Source organism: Chelonia mydas, chromosome 1 (assembly GCF_015237465.2).
Source record: "Chelonia mydas isolate rCheMyd1 chromosome 1, rCheMyd1.pri.v2, whole genome shotgun sequence".
Lineage (NCBI taxonomy): Eukaryota > Metazoa > Chordata > Testudines > Cheloniidae > Chelonia > Chelonia mydas.
In genome coordinates this window covers 237,186,649-237,206,028 of record NC_057849.1, presented here as the reverse complement: position 1 = coordinate 237,206,028, position 19,380 = coordinate 237,186,649, and the positions used below count along the sequence as shown (strand labels likewise).

General features: G+C 43.1%; 1 protein-coding gene across 1 annotated transcript; it reads left to right on the top strand.

Moving 5' to 3' along the window:
• The first annotated feature begins 5,713 nt into the window (after positions 1–5,713).
• On the top strand, positions 5,714–18,567 carry LOC114019811 (aldo-keto reductase family 1 member B1-like). The gene is made up of 10 exons (XM_037877388.2): positions 5,714–5,802; positions 9,720–9,893; positions 10,633–10,749; positions 11,508–11,583; positions 12,176–12,300; positions 14,140–14,248; positions 15,059–15,138; positions 15,607–15,690; positions 16,965–17,047; positions 18,060–18,567. Exons 1-10 carry the CDS (start codon positions 5,737–5,739, stop codon positions 18,097–18,099), a joined length of 954 nt encoding a protein of 317 aa, XP_037733316.1. The 5' UTR covers positions 5,714–5,736; the 3' UTR covers positions 18,100–18,567.
• Positions 18,568–19,380: the final 813 nt, after the last annotated feature.

Genomic DNA, 19,380 nt, shown 5'->3' with positions numbered 1-19,380 from the left:
GCAGAGGGGCCGCTCTCTGCTGGCAGGTTTCAGAATAACAGCCATGTTAGTCTGTATTCGCAAAAAGAAAAGGAGTACTTGTGGCACCTTAGAGACTAACCAATTTATTTGAGCATGAGCTTTCGTGAGCTACAGCTCACTTCTGCAGTTTCCACAGTATGCATCCGATGAAGTGAGCTGTAGCTCACGAAAGCTCATGCTCAAACAAATTGGTTAGTCTCTAAGGTGCCACAAGTCCTCCTTTTCTCTCTGCTGGCAGGGATCCTCCTCAGGCAGGAATCAGGCTGCGTCGGTCCCAGGAGTGCACACAAAGGGGTGCAGGGCTCAAGGTGTAGATTACACAACTACACTAAGATCCAAACGGTAGTCTCCTAGCCCAGCCTCCAGTCACACACTCAGCAGGCAGCTTCCCTGGACTAGCAGACAGAGCAGAGCTGACCAGGTGGTGAGTGGTCTCACCTAGGGAGCTGGAGGGTGAACTCAGCCTGGCTGGGAAGTTTCCCAGCAAATGCTACAAATTGGGAATCATCAGTGGGGAAGGAAAAAACCCAGCGGAGGGATCTGCTGTCAGGTCCCTAGAGGCCTGTTCTCAGGGGGAACCCTACATGCAGGCCTGGGACTCCCCAGCTCCCTACACAGCCAGTCCTGCCCTTTTCCTGGCTGGCTCCAGACTGACTCCCAAATGGCTTCTTCCTGGGAGGGCTTCTCACTCCCTATTGGTTGCTGGGCGGACTCTGAGTCTGCCTTGGCTCCCCCACCCTACCAGGGACAGTGTGCCTCTCCCTGAGCTGCCCGCAGACAGAGTCCCAGGAATCTATGTCATCTCCTTGGGGGTTACAGGTGGTTGACTTGTCAGTTTGTAACGCTGGTGTGCGGAGCTCTGAGGTTCTACTGTATAGTACGGGGGGAGCCAAACTGCAGCTCATGAGCCGCATGCAGCTCTTCAGCAGTTAGAGTGCGGCTTGCAGAGCCCCCCCCGCCTCCCATTCTCCACCTACCAGAGGGGGTGGAACCTTAGGGCTTCTTCCCTGTGGTGGGATGATGGGGCTAGGGGCTTCTGCCAGAGACCACTGGTGCCTGCTGATGGTGGGGGGGGGGGGCAGAATTTAAAGGTTTGTCCCCCCTCCCCCCCAGCTTGACTCATGCCCCCAAGCACAGCCTCCCTTTTACCCTCAGCGGCTCTCCCTGCAGCTCCCAGCTGTTTGCTGTTGCCTCTAGGGTAGTGATGAGCTGCCAAAATCTTAACAACTGGTTCCCTCCTCACCCCAGGAAGGGGTCGTCGCCCACCCCCGCCCCCCAGGACTCCTTCCCCATCCAATCCCCCGCGTTCCTTGATGCCCCCCCCAGGACCACTGCCCCATCCACCCCCCCCTCCCCTGTCCCCTGACTGCCCCAAGAACCGGGCAGGAGGGTCTTGTGGGCCACCGTACTGGGTGCCCACCCCACCCCTAAGAGCCAGAGGGACCTGCTGGGGGGCAAGGTGGGGAGTCCCGGCAGTGCTTACCTGGGGCAGCTCCCAGGAAGCATCTGGCAGGCCCCTCTGGCTCCTAGGGGCAGGGGAACGTAGCTAGGAGGGGAGCAGGGGGAGCGGCCGCTCCCCCCCACTGATCACATCAAAAGTGGTGCCTTAGGCGCCAACTCCGTGGGTGCTCCAGGGCTGGAGCACCCACTGGCAGCTCCCCGCCCTGCTCCCGGTCCTAGCTCACCTCCGCTCCGCATCTGCCCCTGAACGCACCACATCACTCTGCGGAGGCGAGCTGGGGCTGGGGGTGGGGCGGGGAGCTGCCGGGGGGTGCTCTGCACCCACCAAATTTTCCCCTTGGATGCTCCAGCCCTGGAGCACCCATGGAGTCGGTGCCTAAGGCGTCACTTTTGGTGGGTTAAATTTAGAAGCTCTTTTAGAGCCGGTTGTCCCTCGCGGAACAACCGATTCTAAAAGGGCTTCTAAATTTAACAACCGGTTCTAGCAAACCGGTGGGAACCGGCTCCACCTCACCACTGCTCTAGGATGACCAGATGTCCTGATTTTATAGGGACAGTCCTGATTTTTGGGTTTTTCTTATATAGGCTCCTATTACCCCCCACCCCCATCCCGATTTTTCACACTTGCTGTCTGGTCATTCTAGTTGCCTCTCCTTATGGCCGCAGTTCCCAGCTTGCTGGCTCCAGCAGCTGCCACACAGGGAGGGGACCCGGCAGCACCATGTGACCGAGCGGGGCCAGTAAACCCTGGTAAAAAATCTGGCTTCTGCCCAGTCGGGAGGGTGTCTTGAGGCTTCAGCCCTGCGGGAGATGCCTGCCACTGCTCAGGGCTTAAGCCCTGGGCCCCGGCAGGACTGCCCTGGCTCTCAAACTTCTGAAGATTGTTGTATGTGGCTTGAAGGGTCAGTAAGTTTGCTACCCCAGTATAGTAATTCGTTGTGGAAGAGCGGAGAAGTGAGGGGTGGGGGGGCAAGAGGGCTGAAAAGTGCAGAGGAAGATAAGGTAAGGTAACTGGGAAAGGGGAAATAACGCAATAAGGAGATCATGCCAGACTAATCTGATTGCTTTGAGAAAAAAAATTGATTTTTTTAGACAAGGGAAATGCAGTAAATTTAATATACTTGGACTTCAGTAAAGCATTTGACATGGTAGCACGTGGGAAACCGAGTTAAATTAGAGAAGTTGGGGATTAGGACAAGCATTGTAAGCAACTGGCTAAAGGGGAGAAGGCAATGGATTGTGCTGAAAAGGTGTAATATCGAACAAGAGGGAAATTCCTATTGGAGTTCCTTAAGGATCCGTCCTGGGACCAATCTTATTAAGCATTTTCATTAATGACCTTGGTACAAAAAGTAGGAGTGTACTAATGAAATTTGCTGATAATACAAAATCGGGATGCAACTATCATCAATACAGAAAAGGATCTTAATATTATACAGGAATCTGGATGAAACTGAAGACTGGAATGACAGAAAAGAGATGAAATTCAGCAGAACAAGTGTCAGGTCATGCGCCTAGGATCTAATAATAAGAGTTTCTGCTTTAAGCCGGGGGCTTGTCAGTTGGCAGCAACAGAAGATGAGAGAGACCTGGTTGCGTTGGGCACTCACAAGATGACTATGAACCATTAATGGGATGTGCAAAGAAAGCAAAGGCAATTCTAGGATGCATCAGGCAGGGCATTTCCAGCAGAGCTAGAGAAGTATTAATGCCATTGTACAAGGCACAAGACAGACCTCATTTGGAATACTGTGTGGAAGTCTGGTTACCCATGTTCAAGAAAGATGAATTCAAACTGCAAAGGTACAGAGAAGAGCTACTAGGATGATCGGGGTATGGAGGGCCTATCTTATGAGAGGAATCTGGAAGAGCTTGGCTTGTTTAGCCTACCAAAAAGAAGGCTGACAGAGTATATGATTGCTCTAAACACCAGGGAGGGGGAAGAGCTATTTAAGCTAAAGGAAAATGTTGGCACAAGACCAAATGCAGGCTGGAACTCCTCCTCTGAAGGTTTCTAACCATCTGAGATGTGAGGTTCTGGAACAGCTTCTCAACAGCAATTGTGGGGACAAACAACTTTATTTGTTTTGAGAGAAAACTGGATAAATGTGTGTGGGATTGTACGATGGGTTACATGTGATGGTGGGGGGACAGGGCTCAGCAGCCCTGGGGACTCTTCCAGTTTATGTCTTATGTTCCTAACGATTATGCTTTGCCAGTCACCCACAGGGGTTAGGAAGGGATTCCCTCCCTTCAATGTATTCTCTCTCTTTCCTCTGAGCCATCAGAGATGGCCCTGGCTGGAGAGTGGCCCACCCTGTATAGTGTGCTATGATTTGAGACAGCACTGAGCAAACTCTCTCACATGCTCAGTTGGCTGGTTTTTGTTCACATGCTCAGAACCTAACTGATTGCATTATATGGGGTCAGGTTGGAATTTCCCCCCAGGTCATATTGGCAGTGACCTCGGGGATTTTTGCCTTCCTCTGCAGCATGGGGAGCGGGTCACTTGCTGGGATTATCTGGGCATCTCTCACTTAATCATTTCCTTGCCATTACAGGGGCCTTGGGCAGCAGAGTCCCTCCTATTCTTAGACTTCTATTCTCATAACAAATTAAGTCTAATTTTGGTTTCCGGGTTTGGTGTGAGTGTACTGGATGGTGTTTGTGGCCTGTGCCATACAGGCAGTCAGACTAGGTGATCTGGTGGTTCCTTCTAGCTTTAAACTCTTGACTCAAGTTCTGTGCAACTAAGAAGAACATAAGAATGGCTATACTGGGTCTGACCAGTAGTCCATCTAGCCTGATATTCTGTCTTCTAACAGCGGCCAGTGCCAGATGCTTCAGAGGGAATGAACAGAATTATCGAGTGAGCCAGCCCCCTTTGCCCAGTCATAGCTAGCAGGAGTCAGAGGTTTAGGAATAACTAAAGCATGGGGTTGAATCCTTGACCATCTTGGCTAATAGCCATTGATGGACCTCTTCTCAATGAGCTTATCTAATTCTTTTTTGAACCCAGTTATACTTTTAGTATTCACAAAATCCCCTGGCAATGAGTTCCACAAGTTGACTGTGTGTAGTATTTCCTCTGGTTTGTTTTAAACCTGGTGCCTGTAAATTTCATTAGGTGACCCCTCATTCTTGTGTTGTAAAGGGATAAACACTTTCTCCATAGCATTCATAATATCCCCCTCTTAGTCTTCTCTTTTCTAAAGATGAAGAGGCCCAGTCTTCTTACTCTCTCTTCATATGGTAGCTGTTCCATACCCCTAATCATTTTTGTTGCCATTCTACTTTTTCCCCCCCAACTCTAATTTTTTTTTGGAGATGGAAAGACAGAACTGTATGCAATATTTAAGGTGTGCGTATACCATGGATTTATATAGTGGCATTGTGATATTTTCCGTCTTATCTATCCCTTGCCTAATGGTTCCTAAAATTCTGTTTGACTGCCACTGTACAGTGAGCTGGTGTTTTCAAAGAATTATCCACAACAACTCCAAAATCTTTCTTGAGTAGTATGAGCTTCTTTAAACCTCATAATTTTGTATGTATAGTTGGGCTTATATTTTCCATTGTGCCTAGTCACCCACTTGTGAGATCCCTTTGTAACTCTTCAGTCAGCTTTGGACTTTACGATCTTGAGTAATTTTCTATCATTTGCAGCTTTCCCACCTCACTGTTTATCCCCTTTCCAGACTGTTTATGAATATGTTGAACAACAGTGGTCCCCAAGAATCAGCACTGGGGACCCTGCTATTTACCTCTCTCCATTGTGAAAACGGACCATTTATTCCTACCCTTTGTTTCCTGTCAGTTAATGATCAATAACAAGACCTTCCCTCTTATCCCATAACTGCTTACTTTGCTTAAGAGACTTTGGTGACGGACCTCGTCAAAGGCTTTCTGAAAGTCAAACACACTATATCCACTGGATCTCCTTTTCCCCACTTGCTTATTAACACCCTCAAAAAATTCAAATCATATAAGGACACACGTACAAAGCCTACTGCACACTTGCAGATTGGAGAGTTATGAAGCCCTGTAGAATTACAAAGAGAAGAGGGAAGAGGCAGAGGCACAATGCAAAACCTCCACCTTCTGAAGCTTCTCGCCTTCATTCTCCCTTCCCACTCCTATCTGCAGCCAATCACCAGAAAGTGGGTGGAGCAAGAACCTATTTAAGGCTTTTGCCAGGGTATTGCCCATTCTTTTACCGTGTTGCATTCCAAAGGGAATTAGAACAGACAAGCCATGACAACTTACGTGGAACTGAGCACAAAAGCAAAGATGCTTATCCTGGGACTAGGAAACTGGCAGGTAATGATGAGACCTAACTACTCCGGCACTGTACACATAGAGGTTACAAACTAGCCTTGCTCTAAGCATGATGCAATGAAACTGCTACAGGTCATCAAGCCTGTTGCAGCTGTCTCACCAAGAGAATGCAACTCCTACCTGGAGCTTATGGTCTCTTGAAATTCTGCAGGTGTGACTGTTCAGTTACAGCTTTCTTTAAGTACTTGTCAAATCTTTTGAGAGTGAATGCGTAGCGTTTATGTGGAGATTTGCCTTTGGATGTAAAGGCCGATGCCCCTGAAAACTGCTTACTGTGATTTACTATTTAATTCTAACAGGTTAATATTGATTTAAGCATCATCTACTGTAATTAAAAATCAAACTGGATTTACAAATGGAACTTTGTACAAACTATTTGGATGTTGATTTATAAAGCACCCTATTTCTGCATGGTACTTTCCAAACAAAAAGGAACTGTAGTATCTCACATTGCTGCTTTGGGGTGCAGGAGAAAGTTTTTAAGAGCCTATTTAAGTTAATTTCCCAGAAGTAGGCAAAATGGACAAATCTCACAAAAAACTGCAACATTAAAAGATAAGATGATGTTCAGCCCCATGTTTTATTAAAGCTCTGTAAAATGTTACATTGAGAATGAGCAGTGCCTGAAGGGGAAATATAGAAAGAATGTGTGTCAAAAGAGTTGTACTTATGTTTATACTTTAATTGCCTGCCTCTGTGTGGGTCTAATCACAAAAGGTGTTAAGTGCCTTCAGCTGCCATTGACTCCAGTGCTAATTGTGCATGCCCAGTATCTCTCAGGATGAGACCCCTTAACTCATTATTGCAAGCATGGGATTGTAACATGATTTATCAGTGATGATTTGTGAAATCTTTGACAGGTTTGAGTGGTAGCTATGTTAGTCTGTATCAAAGAGAATGAGGAGTACTTGTGGCATATCCAATGAAGTGGGTTTTAGCCCACAAAAGCTTATGCCCAAATAAACTAGTCAGTCTCTCAGGTGCCACAAGTACTCCTCCTTCTTTGTTGAAATCTTTGAATGAACCTGATAAGTGGGTCAGGCTGACTGGAAAGCTTTTTGATGGAAGCCCCTATCTAAATGCAATGAAAAATTCCATGTTTATTTCCACAAAAATCACTAGGGTTATTTTGTCAAGATTATTCAGTATTAATGTTCCCACAGCAACCTCAACTGTATCTCTTTGTACTTACTGAATAGAGGAGTTTCAATTTGAGTACAGCATGACTATGTAAAGAAAGATCCTGTTGTAATGCAGGTACACAATGTAATATAATACAAGGGATTATTCTCTGAATGTCTCATTGCAGAGTTGTGTAACCAGGGAACAAATTGCCAATCTTGTCTCCCTCGTTGCTCCACCAGCTAACACAATGAGAAGGATCACATGTTTTGCTTCTTCACAAAAAGCTTTGTCTTCCACGCTGCACTTTAGTACAGCAGATCCTAGATACTGTACAGCATATTGTATAGCAGTGGTTCTCAAACTTTTGTACTGGTGACCCCTTTCACATACAAGCCTCTGAGTGTGATTCCCCCTTATAAATGAAAAACACTAATATTTATCACTATTAAAAATGCTGAAGGCAAAGCAGGGTTTGGGGTGGAGGTTGACAGCTCACAACCCCCCACGTGGTCCCAAACTCCAGTTTGAGAACCCCTGTTGTATAGTGACTGACTAGGACAAGGGCACTCACCTCCTGACTGCTTCTTGTCAGCTGGCTGTGGCACTTCAGTCTCTTTTCCCCCCTGCTCCTGGCACCCTTTGTAGATTGCTGACCTTGCTAGGCAGGTCTTCAGTGGCTCAGCTCTCTGGCCAAGTACCACAGTCAAATGGATGAACCCCCTCCAGAGTAGCAAAGAGTTCAACAGTAAGCCCTCACCAAGGTCTTCAGCCATGTCTTCAGGTCCTTTTTAATCCAGCCCTTCATTAGGGTTTACACCGCTTTGCCACTAGCAGGACCTGGGCCCACCAAATACTCCAGGTCCAAACCCAAGGACCCTATAAACAGCAGTCACATACCCCTGCCTCCTTTAATTAATTCCCTGGGCCTCTTCCCACCTGGTCTCTTTACTGCCATCCATTACCTTAGGGCTAGAGCTCACAGGTCTTCTCACCCTCCAGGTTTAAGCAAATACAGCCCATCAAGCTCCCTGAGGCCAAAGTTCCCTCTAGCCCCAGCCATGAACTGACCTACTCAGCCCCTGCAGCTCCTTTTATTTGAGACTGCTGGACTCTGATTGGCTACTTCTAGGCAGCCTCTCTAGGCAGCTCTAGGGGACCCACCTTTACTGCTCCTTCCTGGGGTGGGGTGGTGGTAGGATTGAGGGGCCTCCAGCAGGGGGCCACAAAGAGACTGGTACATCTTGGCATGCTGCCACTTTTACATATGCCAGCTAGCTTTCCCATGCTGCTGAAGGAACTGCAGTTAATGAATCTTATGCAAGAAATGAGATGAATTCAGGCTGTAAGAATCATATAAAAAGTAGATATTCACCAGAAGGGATAACTGGTTCCTGCTTATTTTTCTACCCCATGCAAGAAGCCAGGTAGGGTTTTTTTTTAAAAGAGTAATAGAATTTAAGGCCAGAAGGGACCACCAGCTCATCTAGTCTGACCTCCTGTATGTCACAGGCCACCAACATTACCCAGCACCCCAACCAAGCAAGCAGCCTTTGATCAGCAGGACTCAGAACTATGTGCTTAAAAAAAGTGATCAGTGATTATATTGTTCATCTTATAATGCATTAAATGTAGGAATGTGTAGTTCTGCTTTTGCTGCAAGTTCTTACTTGAGATGCCTCCCCTCTTTCCACTTGACTTGGTATAAGATTGTCAAACAAATTTTTAGTGTTCTTTTCCGGCCAAGAAAGTTATGTGGTTTCATATTGATAATGAATCCTAAACTATGTGCCTTATCCAGAGAGTGGCATTTTCTATAATGTTTTGCATTGTATCTACATATGCCTCCTGTCCCATCTCCTCAATAGCAGATTTGTTTATGTTCAGGAGCCAAGACGATTTCCAGTGATTATGTCTTTCCTCGTGTTTCCCAATACCCCACCTTAAAACTGGTTTCTCCTCTTTTTCTCTCTTGGCAAATTATAACTTAATTCCAGGTGTTGATTCCAAGTAACTCAACGTTGGTTCCTATGGTCCGTTTAGCAGAGCTCTTCAAAAGTTATCCTGTCAATTTCTCACTCTCAGAATGACTGGCTGCAAAGGAAATGTTAAGCAGGTGAATGAAGGTTTCCAACAGGGATGTGGAGAATCTCCTGGAGGGCACTCCTCGAATGAGACAGTGTCATGACCAGTAACTTTCAGCCAGGGAGGACTGGAGAATTCTTGTATCATGTTTTCCTTCCTCCACGCTCTCAGTCTGATGTCTCCAGGAATATGTACTTACGTTGTAGGGAATGGGCTAAAGAATTCTTGCACAGTTTCCATGTACAGATCTTGGAGTCTGTTATTGTGTTTTCCAAACAAATGTTGATCAATATGATTACCATACCTTCCTTTGACTCCCATTCCTTGAGATTTGCCCCTTTCTTGCGCACCCTCTTGATCTACGTGATTGGCCATCTGGGCAGATTTCACCCTAAATAGATGCATATGGCATGGTACAGTCTTGTATCTATCTTGTCCTACCTGTCTATGGTATTTCTTGAGTGCCTATTACCATAATCTGTGAGTGCCAATCACAGGTGGCTTAAGACTCAAGGTTGTCACTGGTTGTTTTGTTCCATAAAGCACACTGAAAATGGGAATCAAATCCGGATCACTCAAATACTACTGGATTAATACTACATGATTTTAGGGGAGGATGAACCATTATCACACTGGAAAGCTGGAAATATTTTCCAGATATTTAAATTTCTGGCTTTCTCTTTTCATTTCAGTCCCCCATTGGGAAAGTGAGAGAGGCAGTGAAGTTTGCCATTGATGTTGGATACTGCCAGTTTGACTGTGCCTATGTGTACCAGAATGAAAATGAAATAGGGAATGCGATCCAAGAGAAAATTGAGGAGGGAGTTGTGACACGGGAGGACCTCTTTGTTGTCAGGAAGGGTAAGGTACCGCCTTGGTTCACCTGAGTCTAAGTATGGGGTCAGGTTGATGACTGGGAGGAAAAGAGACAAAGAACACATAATGCAAAGGGCAGGCTCCATGGAGTAAAGCTAGTCAGGAAATTAAGCCCTTAATACTGTATCCTCTATTTATTAATTTTGTTTTCTTTATTCCAATAGTCAAGTAAAGGGGATGGAGGGAAGGAAAAAAGAAACTCTTAAAAATCCGTGGTTGATTAGAATGTACTTTTCTGTGTACTCCTCTTTTGCCAGCAATAGAGCAGGAACTCAGCCTCTTCTTTCAGTGACCCTGAGGAAGAAAGCATGGCTACAATATTCTTGCTCATTCCTGCTGCAGGCTTGAATTTATTAACCCTTGTATGTTAGGTTTTCTCCCCAGCAGCAACAAGGGTAAGAAAAAGAAATTGTTTTCTACCTACTGGAAAACTTGTGAGTGGGTCTTTGCCAATCTTGCATTTTTGCATTATTTTCTTTAATTGCTGTCTTAACCGGTGACGTTTTACTATATTTTAATCTGGCAGAATCCTAATTTAGTCAAGTGTACTGCCAGTGACAAAATTAACTGCAATAATATACCCATCAATGCCACCTCCCCTGTAGATGAATGGCATAATATTCCCAGACCTGCCTCTGGTAGGTGTGACATTCCCCTGTCCTTCTGGGGATATTTCATACTGTCATTAGCCTGTGAAGTCAACTGTCATGCTTAGTTTTCTCTCTCTAGCTATGGTGCACATTTCATGAGAAATCCATGGTGAAGGGAGCATGCCAGAATACGCTTGCTGCACTGAAATTGGATTATTTGGACCTCTACCTGATGCACTGGCCCATGGGATTCAAGGTACTGTGACTTTAACTCTTCTAAGCCTTTCTGTCAGAGTCCTAGGGAGGCAATTTCCTCTTCTTAGCAGTCATGCCATAGTTATCGTCTAACCAGGCAAGGAAGACTAGACTTTCTTCAGCATGTATTGGTGCCACTCCCAGGATCCTCCAGAAAGTAGTGCTGCCCTGGACTGGTAAGGCAGTAGCTATCTTGCAAGGTCATTCTTATGATATGTCTATGCTGCAGCTGTGCTACTGTGACACTGTAATGTAGTCTTTTTGTCATTCTTATTTTCTTCCTTTTTCCAGCCCTTCTGGATTAGAGAGTAATTGATCCAAATCAAATCCAGGTCTCTTGGCTCATAATATCTAGTCATTTGGCTGTCTATAATATTCTACAGTATTCCTGTCTGATGATGTCTATGTTCTGAATGCTTATCTATCTCTGTCTTTACTGGAAAGATAGCTAAGTCCTCAGCTCCCTACTGCAGGACTATTCTGTCAACCTCTAGAGAGCTCCTACAAGCTGACAGAAGCACTGATAAGCTTCTGTCCTTCCTCTGCTTGTAGTTGCAAGTCACACTGATTGGCGTGGTGCCAGTCTGCTCATAAACTAATTACTTTAATAAGAGTTATTCTTTTTGCCCCTCAAAGCTCAAGTCAGGACAGCCTGTATAAATCCACCTTCACTCACTTGCAGATTTAAAGAAAAACAAACAAAAAACCCCAATAGATAATTCAGCATGGACGATATCTTTGTCTATCTTACAATGACAGGCTGGAGAAGAACTGTTTCCTGCAGATGAGTACAGCATGATCATTCCAAGTGACACAGATTTTCTGGACACATGGGAGCTGGGTTAACTGATTAATTGAGATTCCCTTTGGGAATCTTGTCCTTTTCTCCATTCTGTCAGATGGGAAATGAATCAAGTCTTATTGGTGGCTTACAGGAATAAAAAGGAAACTGCAGGCTGATACTAATGATAACAAGCACAAAAAGAAAACTGTTCTTAAAAGAGAATGTCTCTGCCTCCTAAAAGAAGGATGCAGTGGGCTATTTTTTGAGTATCCCCTTTCTCAGCTAGACTCTGGGACCTGCAAAACATGATGTATTTGGCAGGTCCAACTACCTGGTTTATCATTTGGTTTTGTGAAAGAAAATAGGCAAGTTAACAATAAGACCACGAACACTTTGTGCCATGTATGTCTACATGGGGAAACTGACTTGCATAACTTTTCTGGAATAACTCTGAAAGAAAAGTGACATTATTCCAGAATTATTACTCAGCTTTGTGAGCAGACTAATTATTCTGGAATAAAATTACTTTTATTCTGGAATAGTGTGTTCACAGGGGAAGTTACTCCAGAATAGCTATGCCAGTCAATTTCTCTGTATAGATAAGCCCTTGGTTATATGGAATGTCTGATTCTCTTGTATCCTTAGGCTATGGAAGAGCTGGTGGATGCAGGATTGGCAAAATCCATTGGAATCTCCAACTTTAACTGTGAACAGATAAAGAGGCTCTTGAACAAACCTGATTTAAAATACAAACCAGTGAATAACCAGGTGGCTGCTTACAGACTCATTAGTGTTGGCAGAACACTTGTCTGAAGGATGCTGCAGGTAGAAGATGTGACTTGTATGTGTGTCTGTGTATGTTTGAGAAGGGTGTCATTGGTTAATGGACAGAATGGACCATTTAATGAGTTTTTCTATGATTCCTGTAAGTAGAGTTTTTCAAAACTTGGAATTTCCATCCTGTGGGAGATTGAGACATTTAACATTTTTTGTTCTAAATTCAAATTTCAAAATTGCTCACAGAATAAAATTTCTGAAAAAAATTTAGTTTCAGGTAAATTGAGACATTGTTTCTATTTTGATTTTTAATGTATTTTAATTTTTTTATTTTATATTATAAATTGATAATTGTTTTTTAAAATTGATATTCTAATTGCTAAGTAGTATTCTAATTGTTAGTTTGCTTGGTAATTGGTATTCTAATTGGTTTGGTAACTAGTACTCTTTGCTATTCTAACTGATCATTTGTAATTGTTATTCTAATTGGTAACTGATCTGGTAATTGGTATAATATAAAAATAAAAAATATAAAAATGTAAAATAAAAATTTTTGAAATAAAAAGTCATTCTGAAACAAAAAATTGAAATGTTCCATGGTGATCAGGTCAAAATGGAAACCCGAACATTTCAACCGCATTAAAAATAAAAAATACACAATTAGTGAACGCCTGTGAAAAGCTGGTTTAGTTGCCCCAAATCAGTCACTCTGCGGCATATTACCGAGGGGAAGCAAGCTTAGCACAAGGTTGTGCTTAATCAACAATGAGATGGAGGTTGTGTACAATAAAAAATTTTAGATCACAAGAAACTAAAAGTACAAACCAAGTCAGTTCTTTAACTACTCCTTGCAGGAGGAGTACCTTTAGATAATTTAAAGTACAATAGAACCTCAAAGATATGAACACCAGGGTGATGGACTTACCAGTCAACTGGCCACCCTGTGAAACCTAAAGTCATCAATCAGGCAGTAGTGGAGACCAAAAAAAGACAAAAAGAACACCCCACCCCCCCAAACACCAGCAAATACTGTATTGCCTCTGGACCTTAGCCCTGGGGCTCATGGCTTCAGCCACTGGGTGGAGGGGAGGGGAGGGGAGGGGAGTTGGGGCTGCAGCCGCAGGGTGTAGGGGAGGGCGGCTGGGGACTTCTGACCCTCGGGAGCACCGGAGCTCAGGGCTTTAGACTGTGGGAAGCACTGGGGCTTGGGGCTTCAGCCCTGTGACTCCATTCCCAGTTTTAGCCCTGCATGGGTCGCTGGGGCTCTAGCTATGAGGGGAGCGCCAGTTTCAGCCCCAGCATTTCCCCCCCATAGCTAAAGCCCCGATGCCTGGCAACTCCTGTGGGACTGAAGCCCTGATCCTTGATGCCCCCCACGAGGCTGAAGCCAGGAACAGAGAGGCGGGACTGAAGCCTCAAGCCCCAGTGCTCCCCCCAGGTCTAAAGCCCTGAGCCCCGATGTTTCCAGAGGGCAGAAGCCCTGAGCCCCCTGCCAAGAGCCCTGGTGGCCCCTAGGGTCAGAAGCCCTGACCCCATCCCCACCCTGCGCCTGCAGCCCCAACTCCCCAGTGACTGAAGTCTGTAATGTTTTGTTCAGAGTTAACATTTCAGAGTTATGGACAGCCTCCATTCCTGAGGTGTCTGTAACTCTAAGGTTCTACTTTATATTGACTAGTTCCAAAAGAAGCTATCTTCTGGAGGTTAGTGGGGATATATTCTATGGAGAAGCTTGTGCTATTATATATCTTTCAGTAAGTCACCACAGTGTCTGTACTCTGAAGAACAGTTGTACAGTCTGCCTCTGCGTAAACTTAGTGTTCATGCTTGTAGATCGAGAGCCACCCACACCTTCCTCAGGAAGAGCTGGTTAAGTATTGCCAGTCCCAAGGGATTGTTGTCACTGCATACTGTCCCCTTGGAGCTCCCAACTGGCTTTGGTAAGAATGTTTTCTATATCTTGTTTTCTTTTTAGGAGTGATTTCAATAAACTAATATTGGTATATTACCATAGCTGGATGAAATAAAAATGAAGAAAATTGATAATTATTGTAAATTACAAAACCTCAAAATTTCTCTTAAATCTGCACAATTACATAGAAACCATTAATCTCTTATTGGATTAATGTGTGGGACTCAGTCTAACTGGATTTATGTATTTCAATAGAAAAACAAGCAATCATTTTGTGAACTGGTGAAGAAAATTCTTAGTTGAATTCTGATAAATTTATTTAACATTCTTTAACAACTTAATGAAAGATTACAAAATCATAATCAAACACCTGTCATGAAAACATCAGTTTCATGCATTCATTGTAACAAACATATGATGAGCTTGAGATTGTCTCTGGGTCTAATCTTCAAACCTGCTAGACTACCTTAGAGACATCCACTCTCCATCCATTACCTACAAGGGAAACTGGGATCATGAAGGATGAAACTCTTGGGAGTCAGAGGGAAGGTATTCTCGGTGCTAAATCCTAGACTATAGAACATCTTATTGGAGTATATTGGAACAAGCTATATCTAACTTCTATGCAAAACTCAGCTATTCACAGATGCCTACTCATGATAAAATAATGTGAAGAATGATGTTTGCGGGGAAAGGAGCAATGCGATGGGGTGAATTAAAGTATGCCATACATTCTTTTGTTCCTAAATTACCAATTATCTTATGAACCCTCTGATGTTTAGTGGTGGAAAAACACAATTATCTTTTCCATCAAAGTGTCTACTCTTTATTTTTGTTGGCCCAAGTCTGAGGACTTTTTCCTCTTGGATGACCCCAAGATTAGGGAAATTGCAGCTAAGTATAGCAAAACCTCAGCTCAGGTACAGACTCATTGTACAACATTTTTTTCCTTTCTAAAATGTCATCCTCTTATGCTGGCTAACATCTTTCACAAAGGAATTGCGCCCAGTTCTGCTCCCTGTTATGTTTCCTTTGTAGCGTGTTGCTTTAAATATTTGTTTTTAATATGACTGCATTACTGAAGGGATGGGGAAAGATTACTGACCACTATACTGTGTGAAATTGAGGGCATTAGCTAGAAAGGGGTCGCTACATCTTTCATATGCATCACCATTAGTCAACCTTTTCAGTCAGTGGCAGTCAATAGTTGCCATCTTGGTCTCATGAATACTAGTAATAAATGAGTATGTGCAAAAATTAGGGTGGCTCTGCTACATTGTTTCCTCCTGTGGTAACTCTTTGATCTAGGGGATTTATTCACTATTGAATGTGAAGGTAGGCATGGCATTGTCTTCTGAATTTGCCACATTTCTGATTTGTTGCTGTAGGTTCTGATCCAGTTCCACATCCAAAGAAATGTGAGTGTAATTCCCAAGTCTGTCACTCCACATCGTATTGAGGAGAATTTTAAGGTAATGTTGCAAATAAGATACTTAGAGGTCCTGTTGCAAGTTTATACAGGAAACCTGCTTTACTTTACCAATATCACTGTTTTCCCTTCTATTTAGAACAGGAAATAACTGGGGTCTCTCAGATATGACTATCTGATAACATGGTAAATGCTGAAGTTTTTTTTTGAAATGACAACCACTCAGCTTACTTCATTAGAACAACCAGCAAATAAATAAATGTGAAACCAAATCCTCCCTCTGGAAGAGGTAACCTAACAGTTTGATTTAAAATTCTATTAGTGAGTTGCCTGATTACATATACTACTTTGTTTCAAAATATGGTCTCTCTCTCTCCATCATCCTGTCAGTTCAATGCTAGACCATTCCAAAACACCTGAATCCCTTTGTTTAATGTACATGATTTCCCCATACTCAGTTGATTCTTCTAGGCTCTGATAACCACATAACAACTAGGAATTTGGAAACAACTAAAATAAATAGAATTCTCATTAACACTGTCACCTCTTTGAGGTAACACCCACATATCTGAAGCTAAATCAGTCACTCATAACTACAACAATTCTTAAGTACTAACGCAGGCTACACTATGGTTACCACTAAGGAAGGGCCAAACACTGCAGTACGTATACTAAAGTAAATATCCCACTGAACATATGAGAGATGGCTCGAGGAATGGTTTGGAGGATCAGGCCATGCAAACGTATCTTTCTTTCCTCTGAATTATCCCTCAGTTGTAAACATTTGAAAGTCTACCTGAACTATCTTTTTCAGCAAAATAAAATAAAAATTGATCTGATCAGTGAGTTGAATGGTTAGCGACATCCTAAATTATAATATAAGAACCTAGCGGGTGGAATCATGCCGTTTTGTATTGTAGAGCGGTTTTCATAATTCAAGGCCAAAATCTGGGACATGGCACTAATAATTCAGCATATAAAGTAAGTGACCTGATACTCACAGGTGCTGAGCACTGGCAGAGACATCACAAGTCCCTTTGACTAAATTAAGAGTTGAAACTGTGAAAATCAGGCAACTTAATTTTTATGCCTGTCTTTAGGTACCCCACATTTAAAATTTTGGTTCATATATTTTATTACCCACTCAGAAATGTGGGCATTCATTGTAACATTTGCTCATGAAGTTGTGTTCCTTCTGTCACCTAAACAACTATAATGCATTCCTCCTCATCTCTGCAGTATCCTTACCTGGAAGCCACTTAAACTTACCTCTTGTACATCTTATTTTGTGTCTGTCTCTCTCGCTCTCCTTTTAAGGTGTTTGACTTTGAAATAACTAAAGAGGAGATGGAAACCATCCTCCACTATAAGAGGAGATGTAGAATCTGTCCCATAAGCATGTGGGTGTCTCTTCTTATCTAGCAGAATGCATGGCAAATCCACATTTATTGTAGAACATTTATATCCTCATTTTTAAATGGTGAGTAGGAAACTGAACAATGGACCTCTAACAAAATGTCATATTCAAAGCCACTGAAATCCCATGCTAGTATTCACTAGAATACTAGTCAGTTTGCGCCCTTTTGCAGAATTGTGATTTATACAGGGTTTATCATGTTAAAATAGCTTTTAATATGTAGATGTCAAGCTACTGTGAGCTAAACATGTGTTAGCAAATTAAAATAGACTTACAGCTCCAGAATAGATAGGCTTCAGATTTCTTGGTGTTTTTTTTTTTTTTTTTTTTTGCTATTCATCTGACTAAAAGATGTTCAGTGTAAAATTACAATTCAGAAATTAATGTTCTACTAAATTAGCTTATCCTTGTAAGTTAGTAAGTCAAGAAAAGAGAGGTCATGTACTACCTACACAGAAATTATTAATGTAGGGTTTGTATTGTAGAGTGGTTGGACCCTGACATTTAAAATCTATTCCTAGCTCTGCTATTTTCTCTTTTCCCAATGTAACAATCTGTGAAGTGACTACTACAGCCATACTGTACATCAGATATGTGTGGCTTAATACTACAAAGAAATTTGATAGCCTCAGATGAGGTGTGCTAAATAAGTCAGAAATATATTCCTTCTGACATCAAGATCATAATGTAAAATCTGAAACAGTTACAAATCTACAGGGGAAAAGTACCTTTTGACTGTCAGGAGTTCAAGTTTGCCTATTTAAATTACAGAATACCCAAATCCTCTGTTGATTACAAAAAGCAGAGCGTTAACATGAATTATCCGGTATAAGTTAGGACACTGAGGGAGGCTGGATAAACACTTTAAATGTCCACTATAATTAGAGATTATGCACATTTCAAACTCCTCTCTTTAACCTTGAGACTGCATCAGCGCTGACCCTTGTAGTGTTCACTGTAAGAACTTTAGAATAACTCACTCTTTCTTTCTTTAGGTGCACAAATCACAAGGACTATACTTTCAGAGAAGATTAAACCTGGCATTGTCTTGACATTCTTCAGGGCTTAGAATGATTGTATTCTGCTGATCCTTTAGTCTGGTTAGCTGAACCGATGAGCATGTTCTTTTGCACTATACAATTATGGCACCATTTAATCACCAGTGTAAATGTATTATGTACTGCCTGCTGGCAGAGGAGATACAGGAAGCTTGAAGGATAAAGCCTGAAGACAGTCCAATTTGCTGCCCTTACATCTACTATAACTACTGTAGTCCTTTAGCTGTTTGAGATTTTGTTTCTACAATATAAATGCATGTTTTCTCCTTTAGTAAAATTTATTCCACAGGCTGTTAGTAATGAAATAGGTAAACAAGTCTTAATAATCATTGACCTACAGGCCTTGTGAACAAGTTTCTAGCAATTAAACTAAACAGTTTTTGTAGCCGTATTAACAGAATGCTCATGGCATTTGGACTCATTACTATAGAAAGAGAATCTTGTGCACTAGCATTAAGTCACCTAGTCCAGCATTAAAACCTAATTTAATCTAAGAAGATATGTTGACACCTAAATACATAGGCATAAGACAGCTCATTCAGTTTCAAGAAGCCTTCATGAGGTAAGTGGATGTAAATTCTTTGTTGCTATAATTTCATTTAATGCAAGGCAGTGGAACAGTTAGACTTTGAGATGTTTAGATTAGACTATTTTACTGTGTATTTATACATAGGGCCCTACCAAATTCACGGCCATGAAAAACGTGTCAGTCTGTGAAATCTGGTCTTTTATGTGCTTTTGCTCTATATCACACAGAGTTCATGGGGGCAGACCCATGTTTCTCAAATGGGGGGTCCTGACCTGAAAGGGAGTTGCAGGAGGGGTCAGAAGATTATTTTAAGGGGATTGTGGTATTGCCACCCTTACTCCTGCGCTGCTGCCTGCAGAGCTGGGTGGCTGGAGAGGGGCGGCTGCTGGCTGAGGGCCCAGCTCTGCAGGCAGCAGCGCAGAAGTAAGGGTGGCAATACCACAGCCTGCCATCCTTTCCTCTGCGCCGCTGCTGGCGGCGGCTCTGCCTTCAGAGCTGGGCTCCCGGCCAGCAGCTGCTGCTCTCCAGCTGCCAGCTCTGAAGGCAGAGCCACTGCCAGCAGCAGCGCAGAAGTAAGGGTAGCAGTACCACAACCCCCTCCCCCCACCACACACACCTCCTTTTTGGATCAGGACCCCGACAATTACAACACCATGACATTTCAGATGTAAATAACTGAAATCTGAAAATTTATGATTTTTAAAATCCTATGACTGAAATTGACCAAAA

Excerpts from the sequence above, each read along its gene's own strand:
- LOC114019811 (XM_037877388.2), top strand. The coding sequence starts at position 5,737 with ATGACAACTTACGTGGAACTGAGCACAAAAGCAAAGATGCTTATCCTG. Across the intron at positions 9,894-10,632 it reads TTGTTGTCAGGAAGGGTAAG|CTATGGTGCACATTTCATGA; the intron begins GTACCGCCTTGG and ends TTCTCTCTCTAG. Across the intron at positions 15,139-15,606 it reads ATAGCAAAACCTCAGCTCAG|GTTCTGATCCAGTTCCACAT; the intron begins GTACAGACTCAT and ends TTGTTGCTGTAG.